Genomic DNA, 18,591 nt, shown 5'->3' with positions numbered 1-18,591 from the left:
TGGAAGGTTGTGATGGTATGCTTTAGAGCAGTGGACACTGCAATCTGGAAACTCCTGGCCTTCGATTCTAAATAATAGGCTTGAAATGTTTCTTATAAATTTCTTCACTTCTATTATGTCATCTCTTTCTAGAATGCCTATAATTTGAATATTAGGTTTGTTTTTTATCTTTGCTTTCTTATCTAGCTCTATTTTTTTTTAAAAGATTTTATTTATTTATTTGACAGACAGAGATCACAAGTAGGCAGAGAGGCAGGTAGAGAGAGACGAGGAAGCAGGCTCCCCGCAGAACAGAGAGCCCAATGCGGGGCTCGATCCCAGGACCCTGGGATCATGACCTGAGCCGAAGGCAGAGGCTTAACCCACTGAGCCACCCAGGCGCCCCTAGCTCTATACTATTTTTATTCTACTTTCTGGAGAAGTATTTTGCTTTTATTTTTCAAACCCTTCTAGTTTTTAGACACCAACTATCATATTTTTTCTTCCCTAAAGTTCTCATAGTTCTTTGTTCCTATTTTATAAAATCCTTTTTTCACTTCACAACTGTACTATCTTATCTCCTGGGCAGTATTAATTTTGGAAGTTTTCTTTTTCTGTGGTCTCTGACTTTCAGTTCCATTGTCTCCGTGTGCCACCTGCCGGCGCCCGTCCTCAGACATCTAGGAAGCTGCAGGGGCTGTGGCAGGACTTGTCCGTTTGCTGACTTCACTGCAACCTGGTAATGCACAAAGCTTTCGGGACGATATGTGAGTACCTAGAGGCCTTTTTCAGAGGCTACTCCATTTCTCCAGAAAAAAAATCTCCAAACTTCTGCTTGGGGAATATGTCTACACTCCAGGAGCTAGGAGGTGGCAGGGAACCAAAGGCTTCAACGTTCAGATCATAGATTCTCACTAAACGCTCTGAATGTTCAACTCTAGCACTCCCACCCCATCCTATGCTGTGCCTGGTGCCAGGAATCTGGAGGATTTCTGGATCAATCTGAAGGTTCTTAGCCTCAGTTCATGAATCTGAAAAATTAACCTCTGATTTCAAGTAGAGGAAATACGGAAGGAGAGATGGCAAAGGACCATTTATCTGACTTTGAGGAGTGAGAAAAAGGGAATTCAAACGCTTTCAGCCCCACACCTCATCTCCCACCCCCTTGCCAGTAGTGGATGACTCCATGCTCTGAGGCTTTCCAAGGTTAAGTCTTACCAAAATAAAAATTCAAATTGAATCAGAAACAAAATTGTGTGCATACCGTAATAACAACCATGAAAATTTTATTTCTGTGTGTCAAAGACTAAAAGGGAATACTTTAAAAAGAAAAGAGTTGGTATATCAGGATCATTTTTTTAAAATATTTAATTTGTATTCTTTCATTTAAAAAAAACTGTAATGTGGGCACCTAGGTGACTCAGTCAGTTAAGCATCTGCCTCTGGCTCAGGTCATGATCCCAGGGTCCTGGGATCGAGCCCCACATCTGGCTCCCTGCTCAGCGGGGGGCCTGCTTCTCCCTCTCCTCCCTGCTCGCGCGCTCTCTCTCTCACTATCTCTGTCTGTCTTCCTCTCAAAAAGTAATAAATAAAATCTTAAAAAAAAAAAAGAACTGTAATGTAACAATTAAGTATTTAAAACAACTCCACTCAAACTCTGTAAATCAGGGACTATCAAGTGCATGGTCACCTACCGCACACCACCTCGACAGGGCCTTCTACTCATCCATCCCAGAGAAATGAGGGTCCCTCGCACAGGCTCACCCTTACCTGCACTCCAGCTCCTCGCACCAGTCTTTATCTCGGTGTTTGTGTTCATGCCAAGGAATGAGCACCAAGGAGTCACCATTATAACTTTAAAAAAAAAAAAAAGCATTTAAAATACTACATTAAAATACTACATTAGCTCAATGATTGGCTGCACAAGGAACATGATGCAATAAGTATTTCTATAACCTTAAATCTCCACTACTGTTTGTGGTATTTTAAGTGGTCCATGCTGTATACTATAGACACCATGTAAATGGAAAATACCAAACTGCTGACTTCTCTCCAATCAGAAAATGGTCCAAGAAAAGGATATTATTTCTAAACTAAAAATTTGGCAAGGAACTAAAGGACAGCATGGGTGTGCGTTCATTCACACATTCTAAAACATCAAGAGCCTAAGTTTTATGGTCTTATTCTCAACATACATGGCCCCTTGCCCTCGAAAATCTTAGTCTAACTTCCTGGGATCGTAGAAATGTTCTATAACTACACTATCCACTATAGTAACCAGGGGCTACGTGCACATGCATTAAGCACTTGAAATATGGCTAAGAGAACTTCATTTATTTTAATTAGTGTTAATCAAAATTTAAGTAGCCACATAAAAGTTTAATTTAAATTTACATAGTGGCTACCATATATGACAGCACAGACCTGGAGGTCAAGTAATTATTAAGAGGGGAGAAATTATTTTGCAGGTTGAAAATAACACTCAATGATCAAAAGGTACAGATTTCTAGTTAGAAGCAGTACTAGGAATGTAATGTACATGATGACGAGAGCTGACCCTGCTGCACGATATAGGGAAAACTGTTAGGTCAGCAAATCCTGAGAGTCCTCATCACAAAGAGGACATTTTTTTTTCCTTTTTCTCTTTCTTCCCTTTATATTTTATCTATAGGAGATGACGGATGTTAGCTGAACATACGTTGCGGTAATCATTGCACACTGTATGGAAATCAAACCATCACACTGTGTGCCTTCAGCTTACTCAGGGATGTATGTCATTTATTTCTCAGTAAAACTGGAAAGAAAGTGCATCACTAAAAAAATGAAGAGGAAAACTAAGAAAGGGGGAAAAAATAAGGCCTGGCAGGATGGAATTAAGAATAAATTCAGAAAGAACAGTGAGCTATGGACAGTGGAGTGTGGTAACAGCAGAGCACCATGCCACACGCATCGGGAGGCACGGAGCACAGAAACCCGGCAGCCTCACACCTAGCCCTGTGGTCTCTGGCACAGGATTTTCTAGAGCGAAACACTTCAAACATTACCTTGAAGTCCCCTTTCAGCTATCATATTCTCTAAGCCCATGACATCTGAAACCTTCTGAATTAAGAAGACAAAAATTTTAAGAACAAATTCCAATTGCCCAACTTTCTAGTGCAATAAAACATTCTCCCTCTTGTTTCTCAGTATTAATAATAGTTGCAATTTTCTATAATTTAACATAGCCCAGGGAAAGGATTGCACTTTTTTATAATAAGTTGTATTTCACATTTTCTTCTCTGACAAGGTAACACAACATGCCTTGCCCAAGAAACACTTCGTAAGCATTTGAATATAATGTCTCTGAAGTGATTAGTCCTCATGTAGGAGGTAACAGGGGCCCACTGGGTGGTTTCAGGTAGAAGATGGGCAGCGTCCCTGTCCAATGATTATTACTGGTGCAAATTCTCCAAAGTCAAAGCTCCCCATTAGATACACACAAGAAGAAATGTATTACACCCTATTTTACAAGCACAGTGTTTTACCCACTTGGCAGCTAGCACGTAATGTCCTTGCAAACCGTATATCAGAGATACATTTGTGAAGACAGCTGAGTTGATATTTTTAAGTTTCTGCGTCACATGGATGATTACTCAGCAGAGATGCCAAAATCACACTATTTCAGTTGTCACCAAATAAAAAACTATTTTATTTCCCTCTGTGTCCATAACTAATACTTTATCACAGGCTACTGAAATGGAAAGTAAAGAAGAACATGGGATACAATGATGATGATAATTCTCACTCTTTCAAGAGAAGAATAAATTAGAGCAGTGAATTGAGGAACAAGGAACAAAAAAAAATGAACAAACGATTACTGCCTTTTCTAATTAAAGCAGACACGGTTCCATAGCTACACAAAATGCTTTCAAAAAGAATTTTAGAAAAATGTATCACAAGTCAGGATTTGTACTCTCTACACAAAGTACATACTAGATACAAGGGTTATTACTGAAATGATTAATAGTGGCGTGGGACACTCAGCAAAATAATATTCATTCGGTATTTAAAGACTAGAAAGCTATAAAACTTTGTTAAGCTTCACTGAACAGAAGAAATGGGTACAAAAACATACCTATTTTTATCAAAACATGTAGTAACGACAAGTTCTGCTCAGAAGTACACTCTAAAAGGTAGGCCTGAAGAATCCTGAGTTAATCAAGTATTCCTGCTGCATTTTCAAGGCAAAGCATAACTAAATGTTTCTAAATGTGCTGATCACCACTGACATAATAATAGTACTACTTGTACTACTATTAGTGTATCTGCGATGATTGGTGACAGTTATCTTTAACAATTATTGATCTCTTACTATGGACTAGACAGGATGAAATGCACTGAACATACAATACCTCATTTAGTCCTACCAATCTAATGCAGCTGGTGACAGGCTCTTCCTCGTATTATAATGGGAAAACTGAGGCCCAACTTAATGTGCCCATCCTCATAAAACTATTACATGTCAGCGCCAGGATTTCAACACAAGTTAGGATCCACAATTTAGACTTCTAGCTAGTACACCCCTCTAGAAAGGGCACCGGGGCTACAACCCAGCCCCCAACGGCAAATCCATCCATTCTCATTTCTACTATCCCCTTGCTTCATACCCAAGAGCCACCAGGCAAGATGCGTAGGTGGCTGGTAGAGGGTCATTTGAGCCTTTCCGAAATTTAACTCAGACAACCCAATAAAGACCATTTACATGTATATTTAAAGTACAATATAAAAACAAAACTCAATATTACATAGCTTACTAATATGACGAAACTAACCTCTACCAAATATGGCGGGACCTTAGGTCTGATCACCAACACTTACATAAAAAAAGCAAAGGAACAAAAACTTTCTTTCTGCTCTTTTCTTACAGGATGTTTCTGCAAAGCACACTCTTTTAAAACAAATTTTAGGAGTTTAAAATACCTGCTATAAAAATACTGTAGATTTTTTATCATGCTTCAAATAACTGCATTTCAAAAACACGATCTCCTCCCTACCCAGAATATAAATTCTTTGAGGGCAGAACTTTTGTTTTGTCTATTGCCCATATCCTCAATACCTAAAATAGTGCCTGGCATTTAGCAGACTCTAAAATAATGTGTTACCTGAATTACTAAATCAAAGCACAAATACTGTCAACTACATTCAATTTTTTTTCAAAAAGTGCTCTAAGGAGTATCACAGAAATTCAAAATTGGCATAAAGCAATGAAAGGGGATAATCTGTTCCTAAAAACAGATGTGCCAAGGAAGCACATATATCTATATGGAATCCGCAGATCTGACAGCGAGAGCACTTTTCTAATACAGACCACGCCGCTGCTGAAACAGTACGCCACACCAGCAGTGGTGCACAGCCCATCCAGGCAGTGGGACAGGTCATGTTCTAGGTCAGGCGGGGAAAATATTTCAGAATACGTATTTCCCTAAATCTCACCATTCTTTACACTTGAAAATAACCAACTGGTTCTATCATTACCTTTTTAAAAATGCCCAAATGGTAGTTACTGAATTCTCTCATAAGGTAAGCAGAGTGATAGCACATATAATAAAATTCAGAGAAAACCTTTTTCATTAATTCTGTTCACAATAAACATGCTAGTCATGTAAATCAGTCACTGGGCTAGGTGAAACTGATTCCAAAAAAAAAAAAAAAAAGGCTAGAAGAAAACATGCTGCTTCCTTCTAAAGAACTGTAGGAAGTCTGGGGAGTTGCAGAAGTTACACTCTGAATCTAAGTTCTACAAACACAAAACATTTACATACACTTTAGTTCATCTTTGTCTTTTACTGTTTCTGCTGGGCTTGAGAAGTCTTAAAACTTAATTTTAAGTGCATCATCCCCCACTAAAAAAGGGAAGTACAGGGTAAACTTAAATGATCTCTTTACAAAATAATGGCTGCTTAATTTTAAGATTCTTTCTAATAGAACCCTGTTCATTGTTTTATTCCAAACAATAAACTTTGCCGGTTTCATCTGAAGGTAACATTAATCTGTCAGCAGGAAAGGAAAGAATATTACGAGTTCTATTATGTTCGACTATTCTCTCGCCAATTATTTCTCACACTAAATTTAAATGTTTTATTTCAAAGAAATTTTTTCAAGAATAAACTTACAGAAAGTTCTTTTGTTCGTGTTCTATGCCGTGGGAACAAAAGGCAAAACAGACCGAGCGTTACTACTAATTGCCACCTTTTATGCGTTGGTATTAAGATGTGGAGTTCTATTTATTTCTATTATTTAGCATAGAAGAAAATGTTCTGGTAAATAAAGGACAAGAAATAATCCTAAATTGAGCCCACACGTAGAGCTATACTGCAGTGACGGCTACTGAGCAGATCACACTGGTCTGAAACTCCGTGGGGACCAGTCAAAACGCTGTTGTCATTCAGAAGGCCTGGCTGGAAAAAAGCTGTCTAAAGGCGTCACTCGGGAGTTCTCCTCGCACCGATGGCATTCACTGTCACTAATATAGGACTTAGAGAATACAGTAGATTAAGGAGTTATTTGGAAACTTCATGTGTATCCTTGATGTTAGCGATGTATACGAGAGACCAGAGCAAAAATACCACCTCCGGGACCTGGACTCTCCTCCCCACTCCACAGCTACTTCACTGGCTCCCTGGGACCCAGCTGCTTCATCTAGTTAGCAAATACTGTAATATTATCTGCCCCAAATGAAGACAAGACTAGACAAGTATCTTCTTGAGTTCTAACCCACTGCAATTAAGAGAATGCTCTTAGAAGCCTAACCTCTGTGACAGGCGCCACCCTACACAGCTGTGTAACCTTGATGGGAGTTATTCAGTCAGCCTGTGCCTCAGTTTCCCCATCAGTAAAACAGAAAGAATAACAGTATTAATCTCATTTGGATTTGTGGTGAATCAAGTTAGCACATCTGAAGACTTTAGAGCAGTTCTGATACATAGCAAGTGTTCAACCGTCATAAAATCATCATTATTCCTAACACCAGCAAGACGGTTTTCATGGGGAGTAAAACACAAAATATACGTAAACTGGGTGACATTTCAAGATCTACCTTATGATAAATAGTAACACTGTATAAATAATGCCGATGATTGTGTTTACAAATACCTAACAACCGCAATAAACTCTTGCTGACACCAGCCTGAGTATATCCTGATCAACACGGTAAGCAGTAATGAGAAGTGATGAGCCGATTTATGAGGTAGAAATAAGCAACAATATCTACAAGGCATCATCCCTCTCCCAAATGCCTAAAACAAAGTTTGAAAATAAATTTGTTACCATAAGCAAAGGATGATCTGATTATTTCTGAGAACAAGTCGGCAAAATCACTTAAGTTCAAAGGAAAGCCACAAACTCTAAAGGAAAATGCTTCCAGAAAACCTAAGTGAGAAAGGCTACTCTTCACCAAGGTGTTTGTTGTCAACAGAACAAGGGGCAACAGATGACTAGAGAGGTCAGTGATCGAAAGATTGACCCGTAAGCACTTCACCCATCCCTTGGAGAGAGGACCCTAATTCTGAAGGCGAGGCATTCAAAGTCCTCAGAACAATGAGGAACACTTCCGTTTGCTACAAGGAAGGTTACTAGGGGAAAAAAAGACATCCTCAAACCCAACTTCAATGGCATACACTTTAATAAGAATAAGCTAAAATAGACAACATTTTTTTTAATCTCCAAAACTTTTATGAAGCAATTTTTACATTCAGCATGTGGTGCTACACACAACAAATATTTATAAATGTTTCTTTTTAAATTTATTTTTGTCGTGATTTTCATATTTATAATACTGCACCTATGGGAAATAGGGGTGAATTAAAACTGGTGGATAATAATTTTCATTTATACCATAAACTCAACTAGAGTTGCCAATATTACATTTAGGAAGGGCAAACACATATTTGATGTGACAATACTGAAAGATTTGAGATTTAAGAGTCAACTAAGCATCGATGGGGACTATTTCACACGGCGGGGGGCGAGGGGGGGAGCTCAAAACTACAGTGCGCCAACCACCATCAGGGAAGTAGAGAAATTGAGTCAATTTCACTCCCCGTTATGTTACTTAGACTAAATAGCAGCAAAACTCTTATTTAATATTACTTAAAGATAAGAAGACCCTGACAAATCTTCCACTAATTAAACCAGTGAAGCCTTCCAGGACAAAGATAAAGGCATATGATATCTGAATTTATTGACTACAAAACTAATGAAATACACCAAACTGTTTATGAATTGTATCAATGTACTTTACAAACCCTGACCCTATGTAAGGTTATCATGCTAAGAGAGTTTGAACCAAAGGATTAGGAGGAAAACAAGAATGTTTTCATCTTCCTTTTACTCATATAACTAAAGGAAACAACAAAATATGCCTATGCAGATCTCAAGACACAGCAAGTGTGACTTCCCCATCATCACTCTTCAAGATCCCGTATATTCCCGCCTCCATTCCTGCACTGAATGGGCATTTCACACATAGCACTTCCCATGTCTGAGCACAAATACAAAGTTCTAAGCAACATATACATACATATATAAAGTCAGCACCCTGACAGACATTCTCTTTCTCATTTTACTGGAGAGAAGACAGTGGCAGAGGAATGTTTACTAACAATGCAAAGTCACACAACTAAAAAGCTGCAGCGGGGATCTGAACCTGGACAGCGTGGTTCCAGAACGTGACTTATTGAGTGACTGAATAAATGATCAGTAGAAACATATCCCGATAGTCTCTTCATTCTAATATCAGAGCTCTCAAAAACAAATACAACAACGACAACAACAACAAAAAAACCTTTTAAGAACTGTAAAGATTTAATCAAGATATAAAACTTAGTGAACCACAGGAGAAATGTGTTCAACATCACTAAATCATCAAGGAAATGCAAATCAAAACCACAATGAGATATCACCTGACACCTGTCAGAATGGCTAGGAATCAAAAAAATAAGAAATAACAAATATCAGCAAGAATGTGGAGAAAAAAGGACCATCGTGTACTGTTGGTGGGAATGTAAATGGGGGCAGTCAATGTGGAAAACAACATGGAGGTTCCTCAAAACCATACAATTCAGTAATTCTGCTACCAGATATTTACCCAAAGAAAATGTAAACTATGTTTACTGCAGCATTATTCACAATAACCAAGATATGGAAGGAGCCCAAGTGTCCATCAATGGATGAATGGATGAAGATGATACAGTGTACATATATGATGGAATATTACTTGGCCATAAAAAAGGTTGAGATGTTGCCCTTTGTGAAAACACGGGTGGACCTAGAAGGTATTATGCTAAGTGAAATAAGTCAGACAGAGAAAGACAAATACCACAGGACTTCACTTATATGTAGAATCAAAAAAACAATTGGGTAAACAAGCAAAAAAGCAGAAACACAGCTCTTCGTGTTATATGCAACTGATACATTATTGAACTCTACATCTGAAACTAATGATGGACTGAATGTTGGCTAATTGCAATTAAAAAAAAAAAAAACAAAAACATAAACACAGAGAACTGATGGTGACCAGAGGGCAGGTGAGTGGGGGTTTGAGCAAAGTGCATGAAGGGTAGTGGGAGATACAAGCTTCTAGTTATGGAATGAGTAAGTCCCAGGAAGGAATGCAGTCAATGGTGGCATAAGGTTGGAAGATGACACACAATAGCTACCCTTGTGGTGAACATGGCGTAAGGTATAGACTTGTCGAATCGCTATGCTGTGAAACTAATTTGATGTTGAAACCAATCTGAAGCGAATGTAACATCGTGTGCTGACTCTGTTTCAACTTTAAAAAAGAAAAAAATGTAATCTGAACAATAAATGAGAAATATAAAAGTCAACTAAGACTACAGAGCCGAGGCTGTGATAGTCTCGCAGCATTTACCTCACTGCTACTGTGGTGTTTGCAGGCAAGTCATTCCAAGCGGGGCCGCTTCACACCTTCAGGAGCTAACTTACAGAAGAGGCTCAGCCAAATGATTCAGTCAAGTAATTCAGCACGCTCCTTTCAAAAAGAAAGCTTTGTATGACTCTAACTTTTAAAAAAAACTCTTTCAAAAGAAAAAAAAAAGAAAAATTTACACTTCAGAAACTAAGTTGTATAGTGGCAATAGGAAGAAAAAAAAAGTGGACTGAGATTATCTAAAAAGAATTTTTAAAAATTATAAATTCATGGGGCACCTGGGTGGCTCAGTGGGTTAAGCCCCTGCCTTTGGCTCAGGTCATGATCTCAGGGTCCTGGGATTGAGTCCCGCGTCGGGCTCTCTGCTCCGCAGGAAGCCTGTTTCCTCCTCTCTCTCTCTCTCTCTCTCTCTCTGCCTGCCTCTCTGCCTACTTGTGAACTCTGTCAAATAAATAAATAAAATATTTTTAAAAACTTATAAATTCAGCATTTAACCTCATCCAAATGGATAGAAAAGAAGTTTGATCCATGGCAGGCATATTTACAATGTTGTCTTTAATTGACTCAATCAATGTGGTGATTCTTAGAGGAAAAACAATTGAAACCCTCTAACATGTTCCCAGATAAAGCTTACCTGACTTTCTTCCACATTACTAAGCTTTGTATGTACTCCCGTTACTGCTATCACTGCACAGAATTATGGATGGTTCCCAACTTAGAATGGTTCAGTTTGCAATATTTTTACTTTACAACAGCATGAAAGGGATATGCATTCAGTAGAAACTGTACTTTGAATTTTGACGTTGGGTCTTTGCCATGGCTAGTGTTATGCGGTATGATATGGTCTCACGATGCTGGACAGCAGCAATGGGCCATGGCTTCCAGTCAGCCACGTGACCGACCACTAAGGACAACACCCCATTTACTTACAACCCTCCTGTAATCATACAACCATTCTATTTTCCACTTTCAGTACAGTATTCAATAATTACCTAAGCTCCTCACGACTTTATTACAAAATAGGTTTTGTGCGAAATGATTTTGCCTAATTATAGGTTAGTATTATGAACATATTTAAGGTAGGCTAAGCTAAGCTATGATATTCAGTAGGATAGGTGTATTAAATGAACTTTCAACTTAGTATTTTCAACGATGGATTTATCAGGATATAACCCCATCATAAGGCACGTGAGATATGTATAATTATTTATTTGTGTCTTGCTCCTTTATTAAACTAGACGCTCCTTCAAAGTCTGAATCATTTTTATATTCTTAGAGCCATACCTGGCATTCATTTAAACCCTGCTAAATACTTACTGGATGGACAGATGGATGGATAGATGGATGAACTGAAGGACTGAATAAGAAAAAACAAATTAGTAAACAAAAACAACCACTAAACCACAGGGTATGTACAGCTCAAGATCAATATGCTTTTTCTGTAGCTAAATATTTAGACAATGTGCTTTAGGGTTTGTTTAAATTTTTCTGATTTAAAATTTATGAACTGGACTGTACAATCTCCTACTGTAGACCCATGCCATCAGCAACACTGCAGATGCCGTATACGGCAGGTGGCTCTACGCCCGTGTGTGAGCACGCCTAAGCACAGAGATATGTGAAAGGTCCGGCGCTTTAGATAAACAAAGAAGCATAAAAGGTGGTTTGCCCTAAGACACTGTGGTACAAGCCTTTTTACCACCATGAGTTCTTTGGATCTAGGCCAAATTACATTGCAGACTAATAGACAATCGCAACTAAAGAAACGAAAATCCCAGAAATGAGGACAGAGAGACTCTGATGTCAATTCCACAGGCTGTGGTTGGGAAGACAATGAATGGTCTAAGTTATCTGTGGTGCAAGTAATTCTAACACATCTCTACTGCTGATGAAGTTCAAAGTTAAATTAGAGATTGCAGGAAGAGAAAGAAAGCAAAGCATTAGAGAATTCGAAGGAAATGGGTCTAATTATGTTTAGGTATAGATTCCTACTACCAACCCTCATTCACACAATCAGAAACAAGAAGGACAGGAAGGACACAGGAAGAGGAGAAGGATTTGATGCTGGAATAAAAAAATAGGCTCGAGATTGTTCATAAACAAGACACAATATCAAATCATTAGCTCTATAACTGCATTGCTAGATCACTTGCTGTAGTTTTCAAACCAAGGAAACCCATTACAAATTAATTTTACTCGTTATAAATTAAGAAATTCACTTAGATCAACTTCACAGAGAAGCCAACCTTATAGGAGACACACACGCGCGCGCGCACACACACACACACACACACACAGTGTGATGAAATAAACAATGCATTATGGGAAAGGAAAAAATGGGTTCCGTAACAACAGTGATAGTGATGAGGGAGCAGGAGGCTGGCTGAAGACAAAGCAAAAGCTGGCACCTTGCACCCCCTCTCCATCCGCTCCCCTAGGTGATGTGTGTGGCATTCTTCAGGCACCCGTGACCGCCATAGATGAGAAACAAATAGTTAACTTGCAGAGATCACAATCCTGCAAGACAGGAATCTCCCAACTATCTTGATGTTAATGGCTTGCTGAAAGACAACATTAATCAAGCTGGGAGACCTCTGGTATCCCAATCCAGCACCTTTCAGCACCTTGTAGACCTCCTTTAGCATATGAAAACCCCGTTCAAACCTCCGTTTCCCTCGCCTTCCCCCAACCTTGTAGGCCTCCTATAGCATATGAAAGCTCCCTTGAAACCTCCCTTTCCCTCACCTTCCCCCAACTGCAGGGTACAAAACCTGCCATCCCTCACAACCCGGGGCAGCAGCTCTTCCTGCCCACGGGTCCTGTCCCCGTGCTTTAATAAACCACCATTTTGCACCAAAGATGTCTCAAGAATTCTTTCTTGGTCATCGGCTCTGGACCTCAGCCCACCGAACCTCACCCAGGTTCTAGAACTTCATCATATGGCGCCCAAATGTGGGGCTGTGAGTCTTTACATTTGGACTCTGAGCTTCAGTGCAAAATTGGTGAGTACTTTCTCTCTCCTTTTCCTTTAGTTCATTTCAGGGGCTTTTCAAGGAGTATGGTCTTATTGGAACACTTGCATGTCAACTGCTCAGGCTGTAATCCTCTAGCCCGTGGCTGCTCTATGGGGAGGAGAGCGTCTGCCTTTTGGCTGTAAGTTAGTACCCTGGCCGGAATGGCAATAAGACCCAGAAACTTGATGCCCTCTCTTTATTCCTGTTCTTATATAAAGTTGTCTCTCTTGGGCACGGGACAGCCACCTAAGTCACTAGGACGGCTGCCAATCTTAAGACTCCCGTGTGAGGTTTCCTCCTGATTGATCTAATGTGATCCCCTCCACATCCCTGGTCTAGCCACTTCTGGCCGCGGACCTCCACTGGGAGCCGGCCGAAACCAGTACCCGATTGAATTAAAACACAACCGGGGACCGTTTCCTGGGGAAGTTGGCTGCAAGGACCACATGTGTTGGAACGTCGCATAGACCATGATGGATTTCAGTCTTTACTTCTTGTCAGTGTCTTCTACAGACTACTTAAAGCTACAAAATAGGGTAATTTCCCTTTGCCAAACTTTTCTAGTAATTCCATGGGTTGAAAGGGCAAAACAGTATGCAGTTTTCAGTACAGACGATGGCATGGCATGGCACAGTATTTTGGTCCATTCACCAGGCACCCATCAGCATGGTGCGATGGGGATGCGATGGGGAAGGGGAGGGACGCTGGCACCCCTCCAGGGCCTTTAAGGGCAAATGTCTCAAGAATTCTTTCTTGGTCATCGGCTCCGGACCTCAGCCCACCGAACCTCACTTAGGTTCTAGAACTTCATCAATAGGAACTCAGCTAGTGAGATGAGCAAACCTGCATGCCTGGCATCCAGTAAAAAATACCAGGTATACAAAAAAGCAGGATATTATGGCCCATAACCGGGAGAATTATCAATTTCTTAAACCAGACCAAGAAACACCAATAACATGATATAGAAATAGAAAATATTTTAAAAGTCCAAACCTCACTCCTAGGAATGAAAAGTCAGCCACTCAGATGAAAACACACCGATGGCATTAAGGGCAGAAATGGCAGAAGCAAAGAGTAGTCAAGTTCACAAAAGACACAGTAATAGAAACTATCCAAAATGAAAAGAAGAAAATGACTGAAAAAAAAAAAAAAAAAAAGAATTGTAGTAAGTCACGAGCAAGTGGCTAGCACACACATAAGTGATGGTCCAGGAAAGAGTGTGTGTATTAAAGGTGGGGAGATAGGGGGAGATAAAAAATATTGGAAGAAATAATTGGCATGAATTTCCTAAATTTGGTGTAGATCCAAAGAAGTCAATAAGCAGCAATGAGAATAAACACGAAGAAAACCACATCAAGGCGCATCGCAATCCAAGAGCTCAAAACTAGTTACAAAGAAAATCTTAAAAACAAAGAAAATAAGAGACACGATGTAAAGAGAAATGGTAAGAATGACAACCAGCCTCATGGAGGACAATGGAAGACGACAGCAGAGTGACACCTCTGAAGAACTGAAGGATAAAAATGATAGCCTAGAATCCTATACTCAGCAAAAGTATTTTCCAAAACAAAGGCAAAACAAAGACTTCTTCAGGCATACAAAAGCAGAGAATGCATCGCCAGCAGACTAGTCCTACAAGAGATGCCAAAGAAAGCCTTGCAGACAGAACAAAATTGATACCAGATACAAATCTGGACCTACAAAAGGCAATGAACAGCAGTGGAAATGTGCAAGTACAAAGCACATTTTTAATTTTTTAAAAAGTTACTGATTAAAGCAGAAATGATAAAAATGTATGGTGGAGTCCGTGACATACGTAAAAGTTAAGTAGAGGCCAAAAATCATTCAAAAACCAGTAGAGAGAAAAAATGGAAAAACACTGGGGTAAGGTTGTTACATTATACATGAAGTTCTACTACATTATTTGAAGGTAGACTATGATAAGTTAAAGACCTATGCTGTAAACACTAGGGTAAGCACCAAAAGAAAAAAAAAGGGGGGATAGCTAATAATCCAATAAAGGAGATTAAATGGAATTATAAGAATAACTAATTCAAAAAAAGGCAGCAAAAGAGAAAAAGGCAAACAATGAATAAATTGAACAAATGATAAACAAATATCAAGATGGTCATCTTTGAATGGAACCATACTAAACTATGCACTATATATAAATAGCCAAAGCATTACAACATAGAGGCAGAGATTAACAGATTAAATAGCAAGATTCAATTACAGTTAACCCCTGAATAACACTGGGTTGAACTACATGGGTCCACTTATACACAGATTTCTTTTTCCTATAAATACAATTCAGTACTGCAATTGTTTTCTCTTCCTTATGATCTTTTAATAACATTTTTATTTCCCTAGCCTACTTTACTGTAAGAATACAGTATATAATACATATAACATACGTGTTAATTGATTGTTTATGTTATTGGTAAGTTCCGGTCAATGGTAGGCTATTAGTAGTTAAGCTCTTGGGGAATCAAAAGTTACACGTGGATTTTCGACTGCACAGGGGGTCGGTGCCCATAACACCCACATTATTCAAGGACCTATTGTATATTGTCTATAAGAAACACACTTTAAATATAAAAAGACAAAATGCCAACGTACATCCAGCATTAGAAAAGTATTCCATTTGAAAGACAACAGAAATCCGAGCTCTGCTGAGAGGTAAGAATAATTATGTTTTTCCAGAGTTTAGGCAAAATAGCCCACACAGGCCACTTCAGTTCTTTCACAGACAAAACTAAGCTGTGGTGTCAGAAGACAGGGTAATGGTCCTCTTGGATGAGGTGACTATGAGAGGGTAAACAGAACAGGGTATAAGGGACGCTGATAATGTCATTCTTCTTCAACTCCTTCACAAATTCACCAAATTATATATTCACGGTTTATTCACTTTCCTGTATACAGAATTCAATACAAAGCGAAAATAAAACCTTTAAAATTGCATTTGAAATAAGGTTCACTAAGCAACCCCTTGATTGATCATGAGGAACCACAGGCACCCGATCCCAGGAAAGGGGTGCTGTCCCAGATCAGCATCACCGCATCACTGTCGTCGGGAGGGATAGTCCCTATTCTAATTTTATTTTTTGTTCCTTCATCAGTCTCTTGTAAGTCTCCTTCATGTGCTTGAACTAGAAGATATCTGTGACATGACACCATGGACACTGGTGCTGCCGCCACGCCCTGCCATACCCTCAGCTACTCTAACCACTGGCAGACACCGGACGCCACCTCCATGCTCCGAACAGTGGCAGGGGACGTCGCTCACGTTACTCGAGCGTCACGATACCTCCGCAATGTCCCCATCCCACACATGAAGAAACTCAGGTTTAAAGAAGCTAAATGACTTCCCAAATGTAACACATTTGGGAAAGTATCAATTAGCTCGCAAAGTATCAGGACCAAGACACACACCCGTGTTTTTGACGAAAAGCCTTTGCTTTCCTAGAGTATCACTATCTACTTCTCTGCCTCGAATAGATGGCAATACCATGTCACGTGATCCCAACATTTACATAAGTCATGGAGTTTTTTTCCTACTTATTACATATAGTATCAAAACTTTTGGGATTAAAAATTGGGTACATATGGAGGTCAAAACATTTCTTAAAATAATGCATGGATTTTGTGTATGAAATATGAATTTGATTCTTAATAGAATTTTTCTTATTACAAATACAATATTTAAACAGGCTTGTCTATATCAGAAATTGGGAAAGTGTCTCACAGGGTTATTTATATGTTAATTAAATATAGTGTGATAAAGAGATTCACTGCTGTTACAGACAAGTATTTACATATTAATGAAATCTTGACTAGAAAAGACATTGTGTGATCAAGAAGAATTATAGGGACTATTTCCCTAAGGTAATTCAACCATTCAGAAGATGTTATAATCTACTTAAGGATCACATGTTCAGAATTATTGGGCAGGGTACTTAAAGTTTGGAGGAAAATGAATAAAGAAAGAAAAATCTCATCTCCATGAAAAGAGTAGCATTTGTACCACGAGGTAATGCTGAATCTAGTAAGAGATTTTTTGGAGAGTTCATTAGTTTAAAAAACAAGTACCCTCTCAAACAGATCTTAATTTCAAGTAAAATCAGAAACTTTAAACTGCATTAAGCCATAGTAAAAACATTTGACAGTGTTACATATACACTAAAATGACAGTGCAATTAAAATTATTTTTTAAAATAACTCCCTATTTCAACATATTATTTCTACTAATCCCTCTCAAATTTTTTGCCCTGAAAGCAGGATAACAATCCTTTTCCTATTTATCCCTTAAATAAGCTGTGAGAATTACATGGGAAACATAAAATTGGTTCGTATATTTTTTAAAAAGTTCCATACTCAAAAGAGGAAATGAACAAATCAGTACACCTTCTTTTCTTTAGTATTTCTCAGATACTAAATACATAACAAATATCAGTATCAACATACTTTCCAAAGCCATAGAAAATCCTCGAAATAAAATTCATTTCCACCTTCTTAATCAAAGAAATTATCCTAAACGCATTTTTTTGTTGCTTTATATAAATAGAAAGACAAGAACTAACTGAGTCAAGATCTAACAGGCCCATAATGCCAGGAGACAAGCAAACCAATTATCCCAGTGCCAGTTCCAGACCCTGCTCCCAGACAGTTGAGGCGATTAGCTTTTCCGTTCTGATCCAAACACCAGGTTAGTCTTGGATTCGGAAACCGCCAACATAGCCCGTTTTGGAAAGTACTCTCTATACTCCTCTCCCCACAGAAGGCCAAATACTTATTCCAAGCCTAAACTACAAACCAATTTATTGCTCTTTGTTCGCAGCAGTTCAGAAATAAACTGCACATATGGGAATTGAATTTTGATTAGATAACTAATCAACTTTTCAATTTTAAAGGGAAAAGAAACACTTTTATTTTTCTCTTGAGAATCAAACAAGTGAATGCAATACCCAATTTTTTCCATAATTACTTCATCATCCAGGCTACAGTTTAGGCGATATTTCCATTACAACAACAGAATTACAATGGGAATGACCAATAGAATGACCAATAGAGGCTGCTTTTTAACAATTTCAGAGAAGAAAAAGAAATCTTTATGAACAGGAGTAGGCTACGTAAAAACATAAGGAAAACCAGATTCCTGATTGTTTACTGGGAATCCTGCGCATTAATTCATTTCATTTCAACTAACAAATTCACTGAGAACATCTTTTGTCCTGGTGAAGACTGAGTGGGTAAAACAACTTCATGTTAAATATTCAGACGAGGGCGCCTGGGTGGCTCAGTTAGGCGTCTACCTTCGGCCCAGGTCATGATCGCAGAGTCCTGGGATCGAGCCCCGCATTGGGCTCTCTGCTCAACGGGAAGCCTGTTTCTCCCTCGCCCACTTCCCCTGCTTATGTTCCCTCTCGCACTGTGTCTCTATCAAAAAAATAAACAAAATCTAAATAAGTAAGTAAATAGATGACTCTTTCCTCCTCAAACTTCCCAATATCAAAAATCACACTCAACTTTCAACATCTAAAGCAAACTTTCCCTCTTCCAAAAAGGCTTTCCTGATTTATCTCCTTTGTAACAGAAAATAACCTCTCCCATCTCCAAATCTACCTGTATTCGCCCTATAACATGTATTTTAAAGATAGTTTTTTTAAATTA

The 18,591-nt window shown here is 38.8% G+C and overlaps 1 protein-coding gene across 1 annotated transcript in view; it reads right to left on the bottom strand.

Moving 5' to 3' along the window:
* Positions 1-18,591, bottom strand: part of NBAS (NBAS subunit of NRZ tethering complex) — a 319,994-nt gene that overhangs the window by 199,211 nt on the left and 102,192 nt on the right. The window contains exon 22 of the mRNA XM_080813961.1: positions 1,750-1,833. Within this exon, the coding sequence (XP_080670087.1) occupies positions 1,750-1,833 (84 nt within the window). The remainder of the gene's footprint in view (positions 1-1,749; positions 1,834-18,591) is intronic.

This window comes from Martes martes (genome assembly GCF_963455335.1).
Source record: "Martes martes genome assembly, chromosome: 9".
Classification (NCBI taxonomy): Eukaryota; Metazoa; Chordata; class Mammalia; order Carnivora; family Mustelidae; genus Martes; species Martes martes.
Note: the sequence above shows the minus strand (reverse complement) of the source record. Positions and strands in the feature narration are given on the sequence as shown.